Source organism: Gastrolobium bilobum, unplaced genomic scaffold, assembly GCF_033153095.1.
Source record: "Gastrolobium bilobum isolate Gb01-03AN ecotype WA unplaced genomic scaffold, APGP_CSIRO_Gbil_v1 utg343619, whole genome shotgun sequence".
In the NCBI taxonomy this organism is placed as follows: domain Eukaryota; kingdom Viridiplantae; phylum Streptophyta; class Magnoliopsida; order Fabales; family Fabaceae; genus Gastrolobium; species Gastrolobium bilobum.
In genome coordinates, this window is record NW_026897859.1 from 6,956 (window position 1) to 28,924 (window position 21,969).

Sequence of the window (21,969 nt, forward strand, 5' to 3'; positions counted from 1 at the left end):
CCTAAACTTTTACAGAATTATACTTTGACCCCAAATCTTTTATATTATTTTCATTAGATCCTTTTTTACTTGTCTGGCATGGACTATATCCTTTACATAATAATCATGTAAATCACATGATTTACTGTTCACCGTTTCCTTGAATACGTGTTTAATTTCATTAAATACTTAATAAATTCTCTATCACCGATTTTGACAATGAGGGTTGTTATATCTTGGTATAGTTCTCATAAATCATAATCAGCATCTCCTATCCAAGTTCACATAAATAGATCCAATCCATATCTACTACTCTAGAAGTGTTAGATAACAAACAAAACACACAAATGAGAAATATTCTCTATAATCTTGAGGGTTTTCGAACTATAACATTGTCAGTTGTGGCTACACGGAAAATATCCTCTTCACATATTAAATAAATAATAAATAATAAATGGTATATTCACAATTAATAGTTAAATAAAATAAACCAATCTTAACTACATCTTATTGATTTCCCAGACTAGGAAGGGCACTGATTGTAAGAGGCTAAACTTTAAGTTAGAGTAGGGCGTCCCCTACTATATAGTCATCTGAACCCAATACTTTTAAGGCCAGGTCACAATAAAGTATTAAGATATTACTAGTAAGATTATTATTACTATTATTTTGGATTCGCCATATAGGTGAACCATAACATGCTTTACATAAATAGAATAAGACAATATTTGATTATTAATCAATAAGTTGAACAATATTTTTATGTCAAAGTAATCAATTTATTTCATAACCATTTGTCAACAAAAAAATCCACACAACCCACACACACACATTATTTATTTTTCTCTTATTTCATTTCATGACATCTAATTTAAATAAATGCAAAAGGTTTTATAGTTTCACATAAAAGGAAATAAAATTCAACCTTAAAGTATTCACACATGATTAATCATTATAAAGCATGAATGAGAAGCAAACACAAATTTAAAAAATTTCACATATTAAATCTTCAATTTTTATATTGTAATAGTGTTGTCATAGTTCCTAAGGAAAAGTCTTAATGCATAGAATAGTTATTTAATTATTATTATTATTTTTATATTCTTGATAATCTAGCCCCAAACTTATTCCTATAATTTTTTTTTCTTATTTTATCACATTTATAAATTTTTGCTATTATACTAATGGGGAAGGTTATACTTACCACCAGGTAAGTTTACCACCATTGCCACCAATCTCATCACCGTTAGATTAAAATTAAATCTAACGGCTCATAATTATCCCTTATAATCTTAATTTTCTCTCTCAGATTCCCCCTCTTTCTCTAGGTTTCCTCCTTTCTTCATCCTTACAGTGCTATGTCGAAATTCAAGATTTGTTCCCATTTGTTGACATATTTCATGAATCCGTTTAAGATTTCGGTGGGAGGGTATTATGAATTCGTTTTTTTAATATGAATTATTAGTGCCATGATACAATTCATTATTCATCGCCCCTGATCCTCATGCCAACGGCCCTGACAACGGTTTTCCTTTCTTCGTCCACGTTGCCCGCATAGGAAGAAGCTCATGGCTGCCAAGGAAAATTATCAATCATTAAAATTATGAATCAGCCCTGAACTCGAACTTACCCAGGAACAAACAGATGCAGGATCGCAAGTTTGAGGGTACCATATAAATCAAAACAATATCATCAAATAAACAAATAAACAATTAAGAAAGAAAGAGCGAGAATGAGAAGGGAAACCTGTTGAATAAATCGATGTGCAGAGAGTTAAGATATCAAAAGCGCACAACAATTAAAGAGAGGATGAGAGAGGGTATGCAAACCTAAAGAGAGAAAGACAAAGAGAGAATGTGAGAGAGAAAATTAAGATTATAAGGGATAATTACGAGCCGTTAGATTTAATTTTAATCTAACGGTGATGAGATTGGTGGTAAAGGTGGTAAACTTACCTGGTGGTAAGTATAACCGTCCCCTATACTAATAACAGTACTTTACAAGCATTGAGACACATATGCTAACTATCCTTTCTACTTTATTCAAATATAATTGATGCAATATTTATTATTATTATCAGTAGTGTAAAGAGTAAGCATAAGAGGAACGTTTTGATAGTTCATCACAGTTAGCAAAAGTCTATCATCTATGCTTCCAACACTACAAGAAAGACATGACAAAGAAAAAAATAAAAAGAAGAATCTTAGAGAAGGTTCATGGTATCTAACTTGTTTCAGAACTTATTCAAACAAAGTAATAAGAAGAGAGTTTTTATAAACTCTTCAGAATACCTCAAGAAGACACCCAAACACCTTATTCTTTTTGCCTTCTTCTTCCAATGTTGAATTTTTTGGAATATTATTATTTTCCTAATAGTTCCTATTATGTGTGATGGAATTTATAGTGGGCTAAAACTTGATATCATCTCTCTTGCTTCGACAAGTGTATGAACAAATTTTAACCACCATCAAAGTTTTTTACACCTCCATAGTGATGTATTGTGTAAAAACCTGCACCGCTATATTAGGAATTTTAATAATTTAATTAGAAAATTAGGAAATATTTCATAATTAGTATAGGATAATTATAGAGAAATTATAATTATTAATATTAAGTCACTTTTCAGAAGAAAAGTGCAAACACCGGGTATTTCACGGTATAAATGCGTACCGATGAAATGACTCAAAAAATAAGAATAAAATAGGAATGTTCCTAGAAAATTTACTAACTCAATAATATAAAGTTTGAAAGAAAAATAATTAGTGGAGATATTAGAACTAATACCAGTGGAGTTAGTGAGCAGTGTCTTTTAAGTGACTAGACACATTTTAATTCTCTCATTCCCCTCTTTTCCTACGTAGAGCCTCCCTCCACACTTAGCCATTTTCTCTCTTCTTCCTCTCCAAGAAAACTTGATGCTTTCTCCATGAAGATAATCCAAGAACCTACCTTTCTTCATCTTTCTTCTTTTTGATCATCACCAACACTTGAAAGCAAACATTTTGTAGAAGAAAAACTTATTCTTGGGTGTTTTGGTTTCTGCCTTGAGTGGGTTAAGGGGCCGCCTTCCTTTGTTGAGGTTGTGGGAGCCATTTCCACACTCTTTGGAGCACCAAAGAGCCATCTTGAGGAGAAAGAGCTAAGCTTAGGGGCTAAAATTTCGTTTACCTTCCTTCGAGGAGCATCAAGACCTTTAAAGTTCCTTCCTTTTACTGTTTTGAAGCATTGGGTATACACTCTACCATTTCCTCTTGAGTTTCTATGAAAAAGATGAAGTCTTGTTGAATATAAAAAGATATAACTAAGTAACCTGGGTGCAAACAAGCAAGAACTCACCTAAAAACACATACTTGAACCTCTGTTAAGTGTAAAAATGGGAGCTTGTTGGATATCTTCACGTGAAATGCATTTTTGCATTTCTGTCACGAAATATCCGGATATGATATTCGAATATGGGTTTGGGAAGATATTGATATCCGAATATATAACACCTCGTAGATTTGAAATACATACTTATAATTAAAATGATGATTAAGGGATAGGATTATTGAAAATCCTAAGTTCTGGGTCAAAATACGTAATAAGGGTTAAACTGTAAATCAACAAATACGTAACCCTAAATTATAAAATGAAGAATTAGGCCTCAAATGATAAAAATAATACTGGAAATGGATTCAGAACGAAAAATTGAGTGATTAGGCAAGTTTCTGAAAATTGATGAATAATATTTTTATTGGATGAAAATACTGCGGTACAGTTGGATCGAAAAATGTGCCAAGTGAAATTAGTGCTCTAGGTTTGAATATATGTTGGAAAAAATACTTAGGATCAAGAAATATGATTATTGGTGAATTTTGATGGATTTTAGAATTTTTGGGGAAACGTGCCAACGATATACAAATCAGGCTAAAACAGTGATTTCACTGAATTACTGGAAAACTCCGGATTCATATGTTGAATGACAATTAAAGGACTTTGGTGAATGTTAAATTTTGAATTTAATAGATAGTTTGTTAATTAATCGGATATTAGTGAGTTAAGTGGATGTTTGAAATAATTTGAATTGTGTGAGGTGGCATGTGGGACCCATCCACTTGAGTGACTTTTAAGAAATACCTCAATGTAAGTATCAATCTTTACCATTTCACTTAAAGTGCATGATGGGGTGAGAGAGCCAGAGGGGTGATATATGTGCACACAGACAACAGAGAGTAAGAGACTAGGGATTTCATATGCGTACCTATAAGGTGAAACTCCCATTTTATATAGGGTTGCTTACCTGAAGGTGGTTTAGACTGAACTATACGCCCAATAGCAACGGAGTCATCGTATGGGTCCATAATAAAAACAAATTTTGTTTGAAGATATTCCAATCGGTTTATCATTTTGTGACTAGTCTGATTTGGGACGGATCTCGTGGTTAAAACTTTAAATTCCTCCCAAAGATGTTACATGCTCATCCTATCTACTCAATTCTCCTCACGCTAACTGAGTCGAATTGAATTATATGGTTTCGATACTATTCGAATTGAATTAGTTCAGTCGAATGTTTTTTGAAAAAACAAATTCTTATATATTCAAAAAAAAAAACAAAAAACAAATTCTTAATATGAAGCCGTCACACGCAAGCAGCCCTGAGGTGTTCCCGCCAAGAGCACTTCATCCAACTATAAATAACATCCAATTTCATTTTCGTATGCTTGTTGCTCACACTCGATTCAAAGTTCTCTCGCTGCTACCGGAACTACATTTTCTTTTTCTCCGCTTTCTCTCTCTCACCCTCCCCTCCCAATACGAAATTGTATGAACCTACCTTTGAAGAATTTGAGGAATTCTAGTTTATCTTCTTCCACTCTCTCAGGTTTCTCTCTTCACCTCTACGTTTGAAAACACGCTTGAGAAACTGGATCTCCATCTGAATGAGGAATCCAAGAGCAAACTCGTTTCAGTTTTTTTATTTTTTTATTTTTTGTATCTTATGTGATTTATTTTTTTCTTGAATGCATCTCGAATTCTCGTTTTGTATTTTCATTTCTACTCTGCAAAATCTCAGACTCGCTGAATCCGCCAATTATCGAGGGACTTTTGAGAACAATTTTAAGAAATCTTCTGCAGCGATTTTTTCCCCCCCGGTCAAATTAGGATTACGATGGATTCAGAATTCTGAATCTAAAACAGGAGAATCTCAAATTACGAATTGGATTTCTCAAATTCTCCGTTTCAGTTTTTAGTTTTTTTCTTTTTTCTTTTGGTTTCTGTTGCCATGAAGTTTAGTGGTATCTGATAACCAGTGCCGCTTTATTGAAGATCTTTCTTTATCTTTTTCGTCAGTCACCAGCTAGCAAGAAATTTCACAATTGTATTTTGCTTGAGAGTTGATGATACTTATATATATATATATATATATATATATATATATATATATATATATATATATAGAGAGAGAGAGAGAGAGAGAGAGAGAGAGAGAGAGAGATTGAATTACCTGTTCATAGAGATTTATAAGTTTTGGTTTGCAGGTAATTGCTAACAATAAAAAATTCTTTTCAATTTTTTAGAAATTTTTGAATTTTGTTATTTTTTCAATTATGAAATTGATTTTCATTTCATCATTTTTTTTAACATAAGTTACATAACTATCATTTTACTGTGTATCACTGTTGTCTGAAAATTAGTTGGAAGCAGCAGGGATTATATGCAATGTTATATCTTATCTTCTTAGCTTGTTTATGCTACCTTAATTACGTTCATTGCTGTACTTTAGAACTGACGTTCTCTTTTCAACTCTTTTTTGTTTAGTTAATTCAGCATCCTGGTTATGGATTCATATTCTTTGAAGTCCATGTTCGATTTGCCTGCGCCTTTTCGTTCGTGTTTTAATTTCAGGTACTATATATTTTTTATGCGAAAGATATACCAAGTTGTGCAAATAATTGTCTTTTCGATGTAATTTTAAATAAAAAAAAAAATCACTCCTCGTTGAATCCGACTACCGAGCGTGGGATGGAGGAAATCCTTGTACGCAGCTTTATCTTTGCATAATAACAAAGAGGCTGTTTCCTGGATTCGAACCTATGAGCTTTCAGTTACGAAATAATAGTTTTACCACTGTTGCGGTTCGTTCCCTTTTCGATGTAATTTTAAATAAGAGATGATTATCATTTATCGCTTGTCTTTTGTGACATAACATAAAAATTGGTGATTTGCCTGTACAATATCAAACCTCTGATTGTTTAAGAAAATAATTTGCACCTAAGTGATCTCAAGAGGATTGCTTTCTTGATTAACAGAATGAGCTTTCTACCTTATACGGCATGCAGGTATTTCAATTCACTTCAGAGTGAATGCTTTCCTATCTGTTTCCACTCTGATGTAAACATGGTCATCTCTGCGCCAACTGGGAGTGGTAAAACGGTACTCTTTGAGCTTTGCATATTGAGGCTTCTGTCAAGGTCTATCTCTGCAGAGGGAAGATTCATACATGTAAAGGGATCTCTTAAAACAGTAAGTCCTTTCCCAAAAGATTCCAGCAGTAAAAACTTTTCTCTCAGTTATCCTTCTCAAGAGTATAATTGGTTCTTGTTCAAGAAAAATAAGGACTATAGTCAGGTTCTCTTTCTGCTTCTGTCAATGTTATAAACCCAATAAATTTTTGCTATAAAGAATACTCGTATTGTATTGGCACACAAACAACAGCCCAAGCTTTTGTACGTGGTGAACCATATGAAACTTACAGTTAAATAAGTATTTCCATTATCACATATCGGTAACAAATTATTCCAACAATGGTCTTCTCACATGATGTCAAGATCTATATAGCCCCATCAAAGGCTCTAGTACAGGAGAAGCTCCGTGATTGGAATCAGAAGTTTGGGCCATGGGGGATAAATTGCCTGGAGCTGACAGGTGACAATGAATTTTACACTTCAAGGAATATACATGAAGCGGATATTATTCTGACCACTCCTGAGGTCAGTACGGAAATGAAAGTTATGTAAAAATAAGTAGACTTATCATATTTTGCTTTTTCTTTTTTCTTCTTTGAAATATTAAATGGATATAGATTTCAATATTATCTTGAATTGTGAAGTTTATGCATATGTTCCCCAATCCTCAAAACCACAAAAAGAAGATTTTTTTAATAACAAATTAACCTAAACTTAGCATTCCCTCTTTGGCTTCCTCAAATATGTACTTTTGATGGTCTTCTCGTTGGCTTTGTATCACTTTGATAGTGATCCTTGGACACGGACATGCACACATGCACAAGCAGTAAGCTGACTGATTTATTGATATACTATAGGAGATGGCTAAACTTGATTTCTTTTTCCAATGGATAGAAGTTCGATGCAGTGTCACGATATGGTATACAAGGTGGTGGCTTGAGCTTTTTCAGTGACATAGCACTTCTACTAATTGATGAAGTTCATCTGTTGAACGATCCACGTGGAGCTGCTCTGGAAGCAATTGTTAGTAGAATAAAAATTGTTGCTTGCAATCCAAAAATGAAATTAAATCCTCTGGCTCAGGTCCGCTTCCTTGCTGTGTCTGCCACAATTCCAAATATTGAGGATCTAGGTAATTTTTATTTTAATTGATGTTGTCACACGAGTTATGGAAATTAAAATAACATGTAAACAACCATGGGAAGACTTTCATGCAATATACGCACTATTGCAGCTAAATGGCTTGAGGTTCCTGACCAAGGGATTAAAAGGTAGTCTTTTACCTCCACATCCTATTATATATGTGCTATAATGCTGAAAGTCAATATCCAGAAAATTTTTATTTTGCTTTTGAATGTTCGCAGGTTTGGAGAAGAAATGAGGCCAGTAAAGCTGACAACCAAGGTTTTTGGTATGCTAATAAAACTGAACATAACCGCCTTTAAATTAGTTTCTTATCAATTCTCATATGTTCAACCCTATTCTGAAATCTATACAACCAAGTTGGATGGGCCTTCTCAGGAAAAAAGAGATGACGGAAACAAATGATTCCTAATTTGAATTTGTGAACTTTTATTGTATTTTACTCAATGTCTTGGCTTGTAAACCTGGCAGTAATTTAGATATGTCTGATTGTTGTTCTACTACCAAATTTATGCAGGCTATGCCCCAGCCAAGAATGACTTTCTATTTGAGAAGGTTGGTTTAAAGTTGGCAAATTTTAAATAATATCAATCTTGATTGTTTGCTCTAGGATATGCTACTTTTAAATAATCCATTTAACCAATTTAACTTAACTTCTGATTTATGCTACCATGCAGCGCCTTCAAAATTATATTTTCGGTAAGCAGAGATACTTAGCCTTCCATTTTACAACTTTATACTTGGTAACTTGTTCTCTGCTATAAACTTTTCTGTATAAATTGAAAAACTATAATTCTATATGAACAACTGATTTCAGATATTCTCATGCAATTCTCAAGAGGGAAATCTGCGCTTATATTTTGTTCTACAAGAAAAGGAGCACAAGAAGCAGCTCAACGACTCTCTCAAATAGTCATGACTTTTGGCCAATCAAATCCATTTATTAAGAATAGAGAACAGCAAGATCGGCTGAGGGAGGCTTCTCTATCATGCAGTGACAAGCAAATGCAATCATATATTCTTTATGGTGGTAAGAAAGAGAAACATACTGTGATTAATTAAAATTTCAAATTAGTATTGCAATCCCATTCTCGTTAATTACAATGCTTACTGGAATGTGATTGCAATTCCATTCTCATTAATTAGAATTTCAAATTAGTAAATGTGTGGCTTTTAGAAAATGGTTTTACTTGCAGTTGGTTATCACAATGGTGGGCTTTGCCTCAAAGATCGTAATCTTGTGGAAGGACTTTTTCTCAAGGGTGACATTCAAGTACTTTGCACTACAAATACACTAGCCCATGGAATCAACCTCCCAGCGCATACTGTGGTTATTAAATCAACACAGCACTTGTATGTTTTTTTTTTTTTTTTTTAAAGTTTTTTGTACACTTTTGTAGTATGTTAAAAGGCCTTTTTCACCAATTGACTTTTTCAAATATTAATTATCTCCAGCAACAAGGAAAAAGGTCTTTACATGGAATATGATCGCTCCACTATATTGCAGGTTTGCTTCTTAAGATACCTTGCGATAATTTTATTTTGTCATTATATAATATTACAAAGTGGCTAATGGTATAAGTAATTATGGATTCCAGCGGTATAGGTTCTTCATAATTTGTTACAATACTGTAAGACACAATCATAAAGTATGTTTACTTTGTTCTAGTCCTTCAGTCACACTATGACTACCTAAAATGGTGGGGGCAGGGGGAATCAGTGCTTGATGATTTTTCCTTGTTATTTTTTCTTTTTAGTAAAAATTTTCCATGTTATTTAGTTGCACTATTAGATTGTTTATATATCATTTAGGGTAAACTTTTTATGGTACAGATGTGTGGAAGGGCAGGCCGACCACCGTTTGATGATACCGGCATGGTTATAATCATGACAAGGAGAGAAACGGTGAACTATGCTACTTGCTCATATATTTCCTTCTCTTCTCTCTCTCTCACTTTCTCTCTTTCTTTCACTCACTCACTTGTGTATGTTGTTTGGTTTTGGCCGCATATGCTTTTCTACTTTACACTCCCATAGTTCTTCAATTTTGATCACGACCTCTATTCCTTTAAACGATGTGCTCTTATTTACTCTTACATACTGTTATACAGGTTCATTTGTATGAGAATCTCTTAAATGGGTGTGAGGTGGTGGAATCACAGTAAGACTGTCTCTTTCTAAGTTGCAGAATTAAAATAATGCTTTTGAATGTGGCTCTTATTCTGTGAACATTCTGCATTTACCCTGTTCAGCTAAATTATGTTTGCTTACCATAGGTTACTCTCATGTGTGACGGAGCATTTACTTGCGGAAATTGTTCAACTGACAGTTTCTGATATAACAAAAGCAATTGAGTGGATGAAATGCTCATACTTGTATGTAAGAATGAAAAGGGTAAGTATGGATGTCTATTAGATTTTTCTTTAACTTTCTCCCATCCCATTTGATGAAATTTTTTATGCATAAGCAGAATCCTATGAACTATGCAATTAAGAAAGGAATTTCTGGCGATCGTTTAGAGAGGCATGTGCAAGGTATAATTGTAATCATCTGGTTGTGATACGGTTATGATCTAGGAATTCAAAAATTGATTGCTAGAATTATAAATAAAAAAATGAGAAAGGAAGATTTTCTTTATTGAAATATATAAAGGATACAAGAGCACTCTCTTGCCAAGGAACTAGCCCTTAAATCTGAGAAAGATTCTCAGCCAAACACTCACAGAACAAATTGGCTACCTATCTTCTAAGAGTTTTTTATAGACCCATGAGGGTCTACATAAGGAGATTCTTTAGGGGATTAAGTCATAGCAACTAAGGGGCATAACTAACCTGATAGGAGAGAGAGAAGGGAATCTTCAATAATTTGTTGTAACTACTGTATGGGTTAGTTACGTAAGAAGGTACATGAGAATATATAGGGGTGGGAATGCACTCTGTAAAGGATCTAAGAAATTGGAATTAGGAGAGCTTGTCGAACAATCAGGTGTTATCTTTTCTTCCTTGCAGATTTTCTTTGTTTTTCTTATATCACTGCTTTGTATTCTATTTCACATTACCAGCAATGAAAATCCAGAATTCGTCTTCGTTGTTTGTTATTGTTTTTACCTGTTTAGTGGATAGTTTCCTATCAAACCAGTAATGAAAATCCAGAATTCGTCTCCATTTCGTTGTTTGTTATTGCTTTTACCTGTTTAGTAAATAGTTTCCTATCAATTGGTATTAGAGCTCTCGGATCTGGGGAGCTTTGAACCATGGCCACATTAAGAAGAAAGCTATGGAGAAAGAAGATTCCCAAATTCTATGGAAAGACGATGAAGCTTGGCGATGACTCATCTATCTAGAAAATATTTCTGGGCAAAAAGAATTCTTGAAGATGAGAGGCTGATAGAGGTGCTGAGCTTTGAACCATGGCCATATTAAGAAGAAAGAAGAAAGCTATAGAAAAAGGAGATTCCCAAATTCTATGGAAAGACGATGAAGCTTGGGGATGACTCATCTATCTAGAAAATATTTTTGGGCAAAAAGAATTCTTGAAGATGAGAGGCTGATAGGGGTGGTGAAGGGGCTTAAGAGACATGCTTTCAGTTGGTACAAATGTTGGAGTTGGCTCAATCCAAATGTGAATTGGTGGACATTTTTCAGGGCATTTCTGTAGCGATACCAATCGGAGATATGTTTAGAAGATGAAGATACGAAATTTAACTTTCAAAAACCAGAATCTAAAGCACAACAACATTTGGTGTTGGAGAAGTCAAAAATTATAGAAGATGTGGAAGATAAAAAAATGGAGATCTTTAAAGATGCAAGCGGAGAAGGACACTACTAATGAGAAAGAGTTAGAAACCTAGAAGAGGAGGATGACTCGAGAAGGACACTACTAAAGATGCAGGGGAAGGCTTAGCAAAGAGGGCGTATAAACTGAGGTCACCATTTCCACCGAAGAAGATGATCGACTTGCCACCATTACTAGAGCCGCTGGATTTTGTCTTTTTGTCTTTCACTATGAGTAGAGGTTGTCCTTACGTTGCAGTAAAGGGTGGAAGCGGCAGGCAAATACTCTCGTGATATCCAAGGGGAACCAAACTAGGTCAAGGGTGCAATTGGATCACCCTAAAAATCCGACCTAAACTATTAAGTGGATTCAAGTTCAATATAGGGGTTATTATGGCTTAAGGAGGTTCCGAAGGGGATTAAATCATGGCAATCAAGTGGCATAACTAACCTGATAGGAGAGAGAAAGTAGGGAATCTTCAATAATTTGTTGTAACTACTGTATAGGTTAGTTACGTAAGAAGGTGCATGAGGATATATAAGGGTGGAAAAGCACTTTGTAAAGGATCTGTGAATTTAGGATAGGAATTGGGGTTGGGAGAGCTTGAGTCCCTCAAAGAATCAGGAGTTATCTGTTCTTTCTTGCAGATTTTCTTTGTTTTTCTTATATCCAAAATTCATCTCCATTTCGTGTGTTTTGTTATTTCTTTTACCTGTTTAGTAGATATTTTTCTCCTTATATGTAAGATATATTTCATAATGGTTGTCATAACTCTCGTAACCTCTTTTTTAATTCATAACAGCTGCCATACCTCTATTTATTTCATAACTGTTGCCATAACTCTCATAACCTCTCTTTTATTTCATAAAAGCTTACATAAATCTAATAATCTCTCCTTTATTACGGTTGAGATATCTTTCTAAGGGAGTAGACCTTCCATATGACTTGGTTTCGTAACAATACCTTCCTCCTGTGAAACAACCTTGTCCCCTAGGTTGAAATCCAGAAACTGACTTTATATGGTAGCAATATCTTCTCAAGAAGCATACTCATGTGCAACCATATTTCCCTTCCACGAAAGAAGGGAACATGCATAATAGTAGTCGAAAGTTCTGTGAATTCAGGGCCATAAGTCATTGCAAAGAACATAATGAGATGTATAGGTTCGTTTCTTGAATAAGGTGAGAATATTAGAAAATACATGGCATCGTAGGCATTTAACCAATAAGTAATTGGTGTTATGTTGAGAACTAATCCAATAGCAATATTAGCATTAGCACACCTTGAGCTGACTAGTGGACTGCCAAGATAAGAGGAAAATGTAGACCAATCAAAACCTATTGCAGCAACCTCTTTCATGCCAAAAGAAAATTGTTGGACTCGGATAGACTTGGGGCTAAGCCAACAAAGTCATAAGAAAAATGTCAAAATTGAAAACAGATAGCCAGACTACAAAAGTAAACCATGCTAAAAATCAAGACAAGAGGAAAAAAATTGAGTACGGGTTGTGCCTCCTTCGGGTCTTCTATTTTTCACATGTACAACACCGAATAATGAGTCATGTGCCAGATTAGAGGATGTGGATAAACCAGAGAGGTCGAGCTTTTGCAATAACTTCAGACTAAAACAAACACAAACTCTCCACACATGATGCCTTTATGCTTCATGGTCTTGGGCTGAGTCAACCCACCTGCAAAATAGAGGAATTTATTCATCCACTGAAGTTTCGGTTGGACCAACTTCATATGCCATGCTTCCTAGCCCTTTATGTTTGTTGTGTCTTCCTCTGGTTCATCCAATTCACTTGCGATTTGCATACGGTGGTCTCATTTCCTTCTTCATGTCCTTAGCCAAATCCATCACTCGTATGATTTTCGGAGGCTTCGGTAGTGGTGGTGGGGACGCTAATGGACATTGTACAACGTTCATGTCTCCTCCTTTAGTCGCGACTTTTGCACCTTGCCTTCCATGATACTATTGATTGGACAAACATCTCCTTTCAGCAATAAAGACTCCTCCAGTCCTATAACATCACCTTTTTCTTCCTCTGCTAACTTCTCCATCTCTTTACCACTGCATCAAGTTTTGGTTTCGTTTCAACATGCTTTCGTTTCAACATGCTTTCGTTTTGGGTGTATTTCTCCTTGCAACTTCTCCATCATATTTATTCCTCCTTTTATCTTGTTTTCCTTTTTCTTCGTTTATGGTTCAAGTTGCAAACTTGCAATTTCTTGCAAGTTCTCTAATCTTTTCATTCTTCTTTGGTTTTATGTTCTATTTTTGGACCGCAAACATCAATGACAATTAGAACCTCCTTTTATACCAAAGATTGCACCTTCTTGATTTTAAAAGGTAACACCCTTTCTTTCTCCACATCAAGAACTTCTCCATCATATTTATTCATCCTTTTATCTTGTTTTCCTTTTTCTTCCTTTATGGTTCAAGTTGCAAACTTGCAATTTCTTGCAAGTTCTCTAATCTTTTCATTCTTCTTTGGTTTTATGTTCTATTTTTGGACCGCAAACATCAATGACAATTAGAACCTCCTTTTATACCAAAGATTGCACCTTCTTGATTTTAAAAGGTAACACCCTTTCTTTCTCCACATCAATATTTTTAATCTTCATTCATTTTTGCAACAGTTCTCTATTTTCTGAAATGGTGGATCTCCATCGGTCATATTCACTGGTCTCTTTCTTCAAGATCATTGTAGAATTCTCCAAAGCTCCAAAGCTGTTGTCTATGGCAGTCTTGTTCAAGATCTGTTGGTTGGTATCTCCTCTGGAAGGTGAACAAGCCGCTGGCATTTTGACCCCATTTTGGATCATCCACAATTTAGAAGACCACTCATCCATCCCTTCTGTAGTTTCGCGTATTGAAGCAATGTTTGTGTTGGTTTCTTGCCGTAACAATTCCAATGAATTTTCCAGAGCACCTTCTGATAAGACTCCTATAAAGGTATATAGTAGAAGGCGCCACAGGGAATTAAACTCCAGTGATGAGTCAGCAGTGAGTGGTGATAATGCTGTTGCGGTGTGAAGAATTCTGTTAGGGAGCCCCTTCTGTTATTGAAGGGAAAATAGCTGATGTGGCATGAGATTTCATTAGGTTGTTATATAGGCATTAGGTGTGTGTAATAAACTAGACTGGGATTTGGGAAGTTCTTGGGAGAGATCAGTGCCTCTTTAATTGCACTGAACCAGTCTCTTAATTAGATTTCTGAGTATGGATTCACTATGAATTTTCCTTGTTTCCATAGCTGTGGTAGTTGTAACATCCCGGGCGCTGACGAGGGCGGGGAGTGATCGCCGGTGCGCAAGGGCAGGGACAAAGAACGGCTCCTGGCAGGCTTCCAGCGGCGAGGGTACATGAATGAATCGAATAACACCGGAAAGAGAGGGATTCCAAAGATTGTGCTGGTATAGGACAGCACAACTAAGGATAGCTTATAAGAATTAATTGGTACTACCTATACTAACAAGATGCATCTGCTTTTCGGTAGCCTAGAACGGAAGAACTCCATAGTTAAGCGTGCTTGACTTGGGGCAATTCTGGGATGGGTGACCTCCTGGGAAGTTTTCCCGAAAATTGTGCGAGTGAGGACAAAGCACGCTGAAAAGTCTCGTGTTAGTGTGTGGGGCTAGTTGTTGAAGCTTGCAAGTTGCCGGGCGTTACAAGTGGTATCAGAGCAGGGCCTCTCATCCAGTACGGTGTTGGTTCGAGGACGAACCAGGCGGAAGCTGGTAGGCATGTAACATCCCGGGCGCTGACGAGGGCGGGGAGTGATTGCCGGTGGGCAAGGGCACGGACAAAGAGCGGCTCTTGGCAGGCTTCCGGCGGCGGGGGTACATGAATGAATCGAATAACACCGGAAAGAGAGGAATTCCAAAGATTGTGCTGGTATAGGACAACACAACTAAGGATAACTTATAAGAATTAATTGGTACTACCTATACTAACAAGATGCATCTGCTTTTCGGTAGCCCAGAACGGAAGAACCCCAAGTCAAGAGTGATAACAAAGCAGGGCCTCTCATCCAGTACGGTGTTGGTTCGAGGACGAACCAGGCAGAAGCTGGTGGGCATGTAACATCCCGGGTGCTGACGTGGGCGGGGAGTGATCGCCGGTGCGCAAGGGCACGGACAAAGAGCGGCTCCTGGGAGACTTCCAGCGGCGGGGGTACATGAATGAATCGAATAACACCAGAAAGAGAGGGATTCCAAAAATTGTGCTGGTAAACTAAGGATAGCTTATAAGAATTAATTGGTACTACTTATACTAACAAGATGCATCTGCTTTTCGGTAGCCCAGAACGGAAGAACTCCATAGTTAAGCGTGCTTGACTTGGGGCAATTCTGGGATTGGTGACCTCCTGAGAAGTTTTCCCGGAAAGTGTGCGAGTGTGGACAAAGCACGCTGAAAAGTCTCGTGTTAGTTTGAGGGGATAGTTGTTGATGCTTGTAAGTTGCCGGGCATTACAAGTGGTATCAGAGCAGGGCCTTTCATCCAGTACGGTGTTGGTTCGAGGACGAACCAGGCGGAAGTTGGTGGGCATGTAACATCTCGGGCGCTGACGAGGGCGTGGAGTGATCGCCGGTGCGCAAGGGCACAGAGAAATAGCGGCTCTTGGCAGGCTTCCAGTGGCGGGGGTACATGAATGAATCGAATAACACCGGAAAGAGAGGGATTCCAAAGATTGTGCTGGTATAGGACAGCGCAACTAAGGATAACTTATAAGAATTAATTGGTACTACCTATACTAACAAGATGCATTTGCTTTTCGGTAGCTCAGAACGGAAGAACCCCAAGTCAAGAGTGGTATCAGAGCAGGGCCTCTCATCCAGTACGGTGTTGGTTCGAGGACGAACCAGGCGGAAGCTGGTGGGCATGTAACATCCCGGGCACTGACGAGGGCGGGGAGTGATCGCCGGTGCGCAAGGGCACGGACAAAGAGCGGGTCCTGGAAGGCTTCCAGCGGCGGGGGTACATGAATGAATCGAATAACACCGGAAAGAGAGGGATTCTAAAGATTGTGCTGGTATAGGACTGCACAACTAAGGATAGCTTATAAGAATTAATTGGTACTACCTATACTAACAAGTTGCATCTGCTTTTCAGTAGCCCAGAACGGAAGAACTCCATAGTTAAGCGTGCTTGACTTGGGGCAATTCTGGGATGAGTGATTTCCTGAGAAGTTTTCCCGGAAAGTGTGCGAGTGAGGACAAAGCACGCTGAAAAGTCTCGTGTTAGTGTGTGGGGATAGTCGTTGATGCTTGCAAGTTGCCGGGCGTTACAGTAGTTAACTTGTAATCGTCTTTCCGTTTACTGATATTAATACAAAAATTCCAGTTCACTGGGCCAATTTTCTTGTGTCGATACGTTAATTTACTGGTAATTTGCCAGTTTTATCACCTTCCTTCAAGTATTCCATGAGATCTGGGAAGTCAGACCAATTTGATACAGTTCTGATCTAGGAATTCAAGAATTGACTGCAAGAATTAAAAAAAATATGAGAAAGGAAGATTTTCTTTATTGAGGTAAATAAAGTATACAAGAGGTCTCTCTTGCCAAGGGACTAGCCCTTAAATCTGAGAAAGATTCTCAGCCAAACACTCATAGAACAGATTGCCTGCCTATCTTGTAAGAGGTTCGTCCTAATATCTGAGATATATTTCATAATGGCCGCTATTACTCTATTTATTTCATAACAGCTACCATAACTCTCATAACTTCTCTTTTATTTCATAAAGGCTGCCATAACTCTAATAATCTCTCTTTTATTGCTGTTGAGATATCTTCCTAATTCCTTATGACTTGGTTCCGATTGTCTTTCAGAGTTTTGTATTTTTATGATCTCCCTTTCTCTTTCTTCCGTGTAGTTATTTTTTACCCTCTATTAATTATCGAAGCTTTGTTATCTCAGAGATTTGTATTCAGAAAGTTAACGAGTTATCACAACATCAAATGGTCTGGGTTGATGATGATGGTTTCCTCTTGAGACCATTAGGTATTGATATCTTTAAGTATAATTAATAATATTCGTGATGTATTATGAAAGATTAAAATCCAATTTGGTTGCTGATATCTTTCCTTTTCCTGCTTTAGATCCTGGAAGGTTAATGACAAAGTACTATTTGAGATTTGGCACTATGAAACAGATAATGCGGACTCCTGAAAACTGCAGTTTAGAAGATGCACTTCATGTTGTGTGCTGTGCAGAAGAAATTGCTTGTGTGGATATATTTGTGAAAACTTTTTAATATATTAGGACACAATGTATTGGCATTAAGTATTGACACAATTCTGTACTGGAAAATGAAGGGATACAGCTCAGACGGAATGAGAAGAAGCTCTTGAATGAGATCAATGCTGATAAAGATGGCCGGCTTCGCTTTCACATTCTTGGAGATAAAGGGAAAAAGAAAAAGCGCATTCAATCAAGAGAGGAAAAGATATTTATTATAGCAAATGACTGCTTAACTGGTGATCCTTCAGTTCATGACCTATCTCTAATCCAGGTGTAGTATTGTAATATCAGAAGTTTGTGCTACAGATCAACATACTTAAATCTTAGTGATTACGTAAACTTAATGCTACAGGACATGAATTCTATATGCTCAAATGGATGTAGAATTGCAAAATGCATGAAAGACTATTTTGTTTACAAAAGGAATTACAAAGGAGCTGTGAATTCAGCCCTTCTAGCCAAATCACTTGACCAGAAACTTTGGGATGATAGTCAATACCTGTTGAAACAGTTACCTGGAATTGGGATGGTTACAGCAAAGGTGGTATTTATTGATTTTTTATGTTATTAATGCATGTAATAATTGCTAATACATATGCACAATCCTTTAATTGCATGATTTTCTTATTTTGATGTTCTTTCCAGGCACTGCATTCAATGGAAATTAAATCATTTGAGGCACTCGCTGAAGCTGATCCGAGGAGAATAGAGATAGTGACTGGTCGAAAATATCCATTTGGTAACCATATTAAGGATTCGCTACTATTACTGCCTCCAAAAGTTGATGTGAAGCTTGAAGAAATCGAAAGCCATGGACAAGGAAAGTCCAAGCTAGTAGTAACTTTGACTAGGATGTCTCAGTCAGGCCAATCTGTTAAACGACATTTTGCTGATATGGTGAGTTATCTGAATGTTTTCTAAGGAGACTTTTAACATTTAATAATTAAAATGAGTTGCCTAAATTTCTCTCTCACAGATCATTGGCTCGGAGGAAGACAACACTATTCTCTTTCATGAAAAAATTAGGTGACGATGGCTTACTAGTTAAGATTTTTTGACTTGATAGTGTACATCTATTATAGTTTCTACCAAACATGGTATTGACTCATTAGTATTATGGCAAAGTACTATATGTACAAAATGTTCTTTCCTCATCTAATCATAGTTTGATGTTCTCCAAATCATCGCTGCAGGGTGGATCAGTTCTCCAGGTACATGATTTGAAACCTTGGCTTTATTTTTGTGGTAAATTAATATATTGTTGAGCATTCCAGACTAAAAGAGCGTTGATAATTTTAAATTGGAGTATTTTCAGTTCAATATTTAAACAAAAAATCACCGTACATAAAATGCTTTCTTATATAAGAGCCATTGTACTTGTAAAAAGGCTTGAAAATTTGTTTGCTTGTAAGTTGTTATAATTTATGATATCTTAACTAGTGGATAATGTAAATGACTATGATTACTATACAAGTGCAGTTCGGGTTGCATGTAAATGAATAAATTATATAACTCTTACCGTCCTATAATCAACTGCTCTTCTGCTACCTATCTTTTATGGTCCGACAAATTTCAGGCTGAGATCATTATATATTTCATATTGCAGCCCATACAGTGCAACAATTCTTGTGCCCATCCAACAAGGGAAGCAGACTATCAAAGCTGATTTTATATTTGAGGAATACAGTAAGATGTGGTTAATACATGTCTAAATCATAAATCCTCTCCAATATAATTCGTCTAAATTGTGGAATTATAACTCAATTCTTCAGTTTTGTCTATACAGTTGGTATTGATGTCCGCCGAAAGCTTACCTTTATGAGAGAGAGCAATTCAACTGTGCTTCTAAAAAGAAACAGAAAGCAGGTTTCTTTTCCTCCTCCTGAAGAGATATATGTCATAGAAGATGACAACATAACTGTACCGCATATACCAAGGAAAGAGCCATGCAGTTTGAGCAAGGACAAGGAGGAAAGTGATTCCATGTCAGTCTTCTTCCCTTGAAATGTCTGATTTAGATGTTTTATCTCCTTGTTCGTATTAGTGTAGTTTTTTGAAGACCGGAAATTTTAACTGAGTTCTTCTATTGCAGTCCAAGTTTTGACCTCTTGGATGAAAAGTTAGAGGAAGGTGGGCGTGCTCTTGAGGTCGAAGAGGACAAATGCAAAATCATCACCGAGAAAACAGTATTTGACCACATACGTGAGAAAGCCAAAAACTTTTCTCTCCTATCTGCATTTGATAATATTCGATGTCCGTCACTAGAGGTCCTTCTTGCAAGAAATCATGCCCGTGAGAAGAGGCCTGACCGCTGTCATGAGGTAGTTGTTCTGGATGACGAAGACAGACTCAAAGTTCCCCAACTAACTGATGTTAATTTGCCTGCCGAGCTCAGAAAGGCAGACCACGATGATATCAATCTATATCTGACTTTGAATGATCCTAATACAGCTGGAAGCTCAAATAACATGAGCAGTATACTTGATACTGGTATACCTTTTTACCAGCCATCTGATTTATCATACAATTTTGCTTTTCATGTCAAGTGATCATTGTTTCTTTTTATTGCTGAAGGTGTTTTCCTCCCCGAACCTGAAGCAAGAACTAACGAAACATCAACTGAAGAAACAGTTTTTGAGCATATACGTAGAAAATCTAAGGATTTTCCATTGATTAGTAAGCTTGATTGCATGGATTCAATAATCCACAAAACGGAATTATTCTCGAAGAATCATCCTAGTTTTTCCAGTTCTTTGAATGCTACTTTTGGTATGGCAACAGAGACAGATTCCTCGGACATGGTCACTGATAATATGCTTACTTCATTTATGGAAACTGCTGAAGTGGAAAAATATTCATCCAGTGTTCAAGTTGGTACTGAGGTAAAACGTAAGGAAGTTGAAGGTTTCTGTAGCATAGATGGAGTGCTAAATATTTCTAAGGGCGTTTCAAGCACAAATTCTGTTCAATCGTCCATTTGTGTACCAACCGTTAGTTTTTCAGTGTTGAAGGAGAAAAAGCGGTCATCAGATCCCGGAAGCTTTGCCGAAAGTAGTAAGAAGCAGCATTGTTCTTCTAGAGAATCAAAAGAAGAGAAGTGTAGTTCAAGTGAAATAAGAAGTCAACGCTGTTCTTTGGAAACTGCAGGCCAAATGAAGGAAAGACAGCCATATCTTGGGTTTAAGAGTGTATTTTCCTTCCTCTGACTTTCTCTTGTATTAATTACAGTATTAAGAGAACTTTTACTCATTGAACGAATGTCTGACTGAGGTCCTGTACTGCTTCGGTGAACAGTTAGCACATGGTTCTGCAGGATTGCAGTTATAGGCATGCCTATGTAGTTGTATATTCTCGAGTATTGCCTGTAAGAAGTGGGAAACTAAAGAGAAAGTGAACCAAACAGTATTAATTACTATAAGCCAAAACCCTTGGTAAACATTCATTTTAGTCTATGAAATATGGAAATTACTGTGTGCTTGAAATATGCGTTTCGTCAAATAAATTAATTCATGATATCATTAATGCAAGGACTGATTTGACCGAAGAAACACATTTTTTGGGGACCTATGTGGTAATTTTCATCTTTCAGAGACTAATACGACTGACGGTATCCAGGGACTAATTTAACTATTTACTTAAAAACCCTAGGGGGCGTTTGGTTGAGAAAATTTTTTATGAATGATTGGGAAATGATATTCATAGGAAAATGGTAGGAAATGATAGGAAAGTGAGTTTGGTAGGAAAATATAAAAAAAAGTTGTTTGGTAGGAAAAAATTTAACTGGGAAAATTAGGTAACTTTTATAAAGTCTATGCTTGGTTGTAGGTAAAATATAGATGGGAAAAAAAAAAAACAACCAACAAAATCCCAAATAGCCATGCAAATGGGGGGAATACCACATCTAAAGTGGGAATATTTGTCCATCAATTTTGATCCAAATAGCCATGCAAATGGGATACCTAGCAAACTCATTTAGGTAGGCAAATTTGAAAGCTTGTCAACCAAACATGGGCACCCAATTTCCCCACTTCACATTTTCCTATCATTCTCCTCAAAAATCTTCAACCAAACACCCCCTAGAAGCAACGTTACTTTTCGACTTCATAAAGCTCATAGGAGTCATCTTAACTATATAATTTTGAGCTTTTTTGGGAGTTGGGAACTGTGATAGAAAAGAACTAAACATGCTAAGAGGGGGACAAGTGAATGGAGATGTTATAAATTTAAGGAAGAACCATAGCTCTCGAGGGTATAAAATTACGAAAATGACTAGCGCAAGCGTAACCGTTGATGTGATTACCTAATGTGTGTTTGTATAAGCTTATTAGATTTGAAATAACAAAAAATTAAAAGATGTTATACAAGTATAGTAATTTACCA

General features: G+C 36.4%; 1 protein-coding gene across 1 annotated transcript; it reads left to right on the forward strand.

Moving 5' to 3' along the window:
• The first annotated feature begins 5,797 nt into the window (after positions 1–5,797).
• On the forward strand, positions 5,798–20,960 carry LOC133310869 (DExH-box ATP-dependent RNA helicase DExH17). Its single transcript, XM_061511873.1, has 25 exons — positions 5,798–5,865; positions 6,300–6,483; positions 6,789–6,950; positions 7,320–7,557; positions 7,660–7,696; positions 7,790–7,836; positions 8,086–8,123; positions 8,246–8,267; positions 8,386–8,598; positions 8,765–8,921; positions 9,024–9,075; positions 9,402–9,473; positions 9,680–9,729; positions 9,845–9,962; positions 10,039–10,102; positions 17,266–17,349; positions 17,448–17,573; positions 17,664–17,860; positions 17,942–18,130; positions 18,235–18,486; positions 18,566–18,615; positions 19,196–19,275; positions 19,376–19,574; positions 19,682–20,079; positions 20,164–20,960. Exons 1-25 carry the CDS (start codon positions 5,798–5,800, stop codon positions 20,793–20,795), a joined length of 3,729 nt encoding a protein of 1,242 aa, XP_061367857.1. The 3' UTR covers positions 20,796–20,960.
• The last annotated feature ends 1,009 nt before the right edge of the window (positions 20,961–21,969 follow it).